General features: G+C 39.0%; 1 protein-coding gene across 1 annotated transcript in view; it reads right to left on the reverse strand.

Moving 5' to 3' along the window:
* Positions 1-2,500, reverse strand: part of LOC115017350 (unconventional myosin-XVIIIa-like) — a 90,551-nt gene that overhangs the window by 24,640 nt on the left and 63,411 nt on the right. Inside the window, exons 29-31 of the mRNA XM_029445696.1 lie at positions 1,917-2,021; positions 1,168-1,314; positions 417-530 (exon numbers count right to left, since the gene is read on the reverse strand). Coding sequence (XP_029301556.1) covers positions 417-530; positions 1,168-1,314; positions 1,917-2,021 — 366 coding nt within the window. The remainder of the gene's footprint in view (positions 1-416; positions 531-1,167; positions 1,315-1,916; positions 2,022-2,500) is intronic.

The following is a 2,500-nucleotide window of genomic DNA, read 5'->3' on the forward strand; positions in this document are numbered from 1 at the left end:
AAGAAGTAAACCTTGAGATGTAAAGAAAGAGGTATAGGCAGAATAAAGAGAACTGTATATTTTTGCAGGGAAATAACAGATCCTATCCTAGAGGTAGAAAATATGGTGAAATAAGCAGAAGATAAAGATAGGGGCCTTATCTCTGGCTGAAGGCAATGGCTTGACATATCTACTGCTGCCCTGCCACCACAACAGGTGATAGAATATATAGAATATGAATGGCTCAAAAACACAACCTACGTGATCACCACTGATGATCATTTACAAATGATGTCCCAGCTGCAGCTTTTTCCTCCTATTGAACTTGTAGTAAACCTAATTATAGATTTGATCAAAACTGCCATCTTTGGTTGCGTCACAGAAGGAAAGATGTTGCTTTGAAAGGCTGACAGGAGCATCCAGAGAACTGTACTGACCGCCTGCTTTGTTTTGGAGATGTCTTCCATCTGAACGTGCAGATCTTCAATCTCGACCTCCATGGACTTACGAGCTTTAACTGCAGCCGCACACGTGAACTCAGACTCCTCCAGCTGGAACAGGCACAGAAATGGAGGAACATGTATTTTTTAAAGTTATTAAATTAGTAAATGTACAGTCACTTTAGCATACTAAAAATTGATTCTGGGCCCGGTCCACATTGTTGCAACAGTGACTTTAATACAATAACTCTGTATTCCAGACTGTGAGGCCCATCCATGGGAGGGATGAGTTTGCCAAACCTCCTTTGCATCTAAAAGTGTACTCATTCTTGGAGTTATAACTCAGTGAAATCTGAACAAATAGACATGATACACATGTGTTTATGACTTACACATCCTAAGCATATAATTATCGCGGATACACATTAATTCATCCAGTTAGAGATCAAACAAAAAAAGCACCTCATAACTTTAGAACCTAAAACATCTTCATGTTCTTAAATGTTCCAGTGACAGCAGACCACATGTAACTGACTCCATAGCAACATAATTACATTATTATTTACATTCCATAAAGCCACAAAATGATGGGAACTGTAGTTCCAAAAATAAAGTTGATTAGCCCCCAATTCAAAGTAAGACACAGAATAATAAGAGGAGTTACAATAACCGTAACTTGTTGTACTATCAATAACACCACAACCTAAGTAGCAATCAGCCCGTAAGTTTAGCATTTTTATTTTGGTACCTGGTTTTTGAGCTGGGCGATCTCTCTCTTGCTGGGGGCGTTGTTCTTTATGTGGTCCAACATGATCTGGGCATCAGCCAGCAGAGCCTTGGTTCTCTTTAGGTCCTTCCTCAATCGCTTTTCAGTCTCTATGTCACCACCTCTCACCTGGGAAACAGGAACCGTTAGTGCGGTGGCTCAAACATTGTATCCTTACATGTTCCACAACATACCTTTCAGTTCAATTTACACACATAATTTAGGAGTATGGCTCAAAGATGGAGCACAATACAGGTGGAAAAGCAATATGTTGTCTTCAACCATTAAAGATAAAGGTCTTTATTGCTGTGTTAATATTACTAATGTAACAAACGTTTAACAGCAACAGTACACATGACCTGACATTAATTATTAACATCAGTGTGAATAATAAAAAGGGTTTGTTTACTACCTCTATACAAATTTATAGAGAACCATATTCACAATGTAAAAGACGTTTAAAAAAGATTAGATAAGAGCGAACATTTACTTGGACATAAAATGATCTGGAGATTCAATGCAACATTAATATAAGAGTTTGACAAAATAATCATGACTTAAGGGGTCAAGCATTGGATTTCTGACAAAATTGAAATGAAACCTCAGTCAATTGACTGATGGATAAATGGTTGCAGCTCTAGAAGTGATTGTGGAATGATTGTAGATGTGTTTTCCAGGTCCTTTTCCAGGTCCTGTTCCAGGTCCTGTTCCAGGTCCAACAGGATACTTACATTGTCCTGTGCTGACAGAAGCTTCGACTCCAACTCTCTCTTCTCTTTCAGCACCTTCTGCTTCTCATCGTACTCTTCTTCAAGCTGGACTTCCATTTGTTTCAGCTAGAAAACACACAAGAACACTTGAGTAAATCCATAGTTCTGTCTCATCACACAGGAGTATTTTAAGTAGTGTAGATATGACTGCTGACAATAATACAATTATAATATAATACATACACACACACATATACATATAGAATAGAGAGATATGTGTGGGGAGAGAGATATACATAGATGAGATAAGACAATCAGAGAGAATTAGAAGAGAGAGACACAGAATAGACAGAGAAAGAGACCAGACAGACAGAGAGAGAGAGGGATAGAAACATAGAGAACAAGAGAGAGACAATAACACAAGATAGAGAGAGACCAGAGAGAGAAGGAATACACAGAGAGAGACACAGACAGAATATAGACACAGAGGAGATAGAGGTACACAGAGAGAGAGAGAGACACAGAGAGAGAGAGAGACACAGAGAGAGAGAGACAGAGAGGTGGGGGACAGAGAGAGAGACAGAGAGAGAGAGAGAGAGACAAAG

This window comes from Cottoperca gobio, chromosome 13 (assembly GCF_900634415.1).
Source record: "Cottoperca gobio chromosome 13, fCotGob3.1, whole genome shotgun sequence".
Lineage (NCBI taxonomy): Eukaryota > Metazoa > Chordata > Actinopteri > Perciformes > Bovichtidae > Cottoperca > Cottoperca gobio.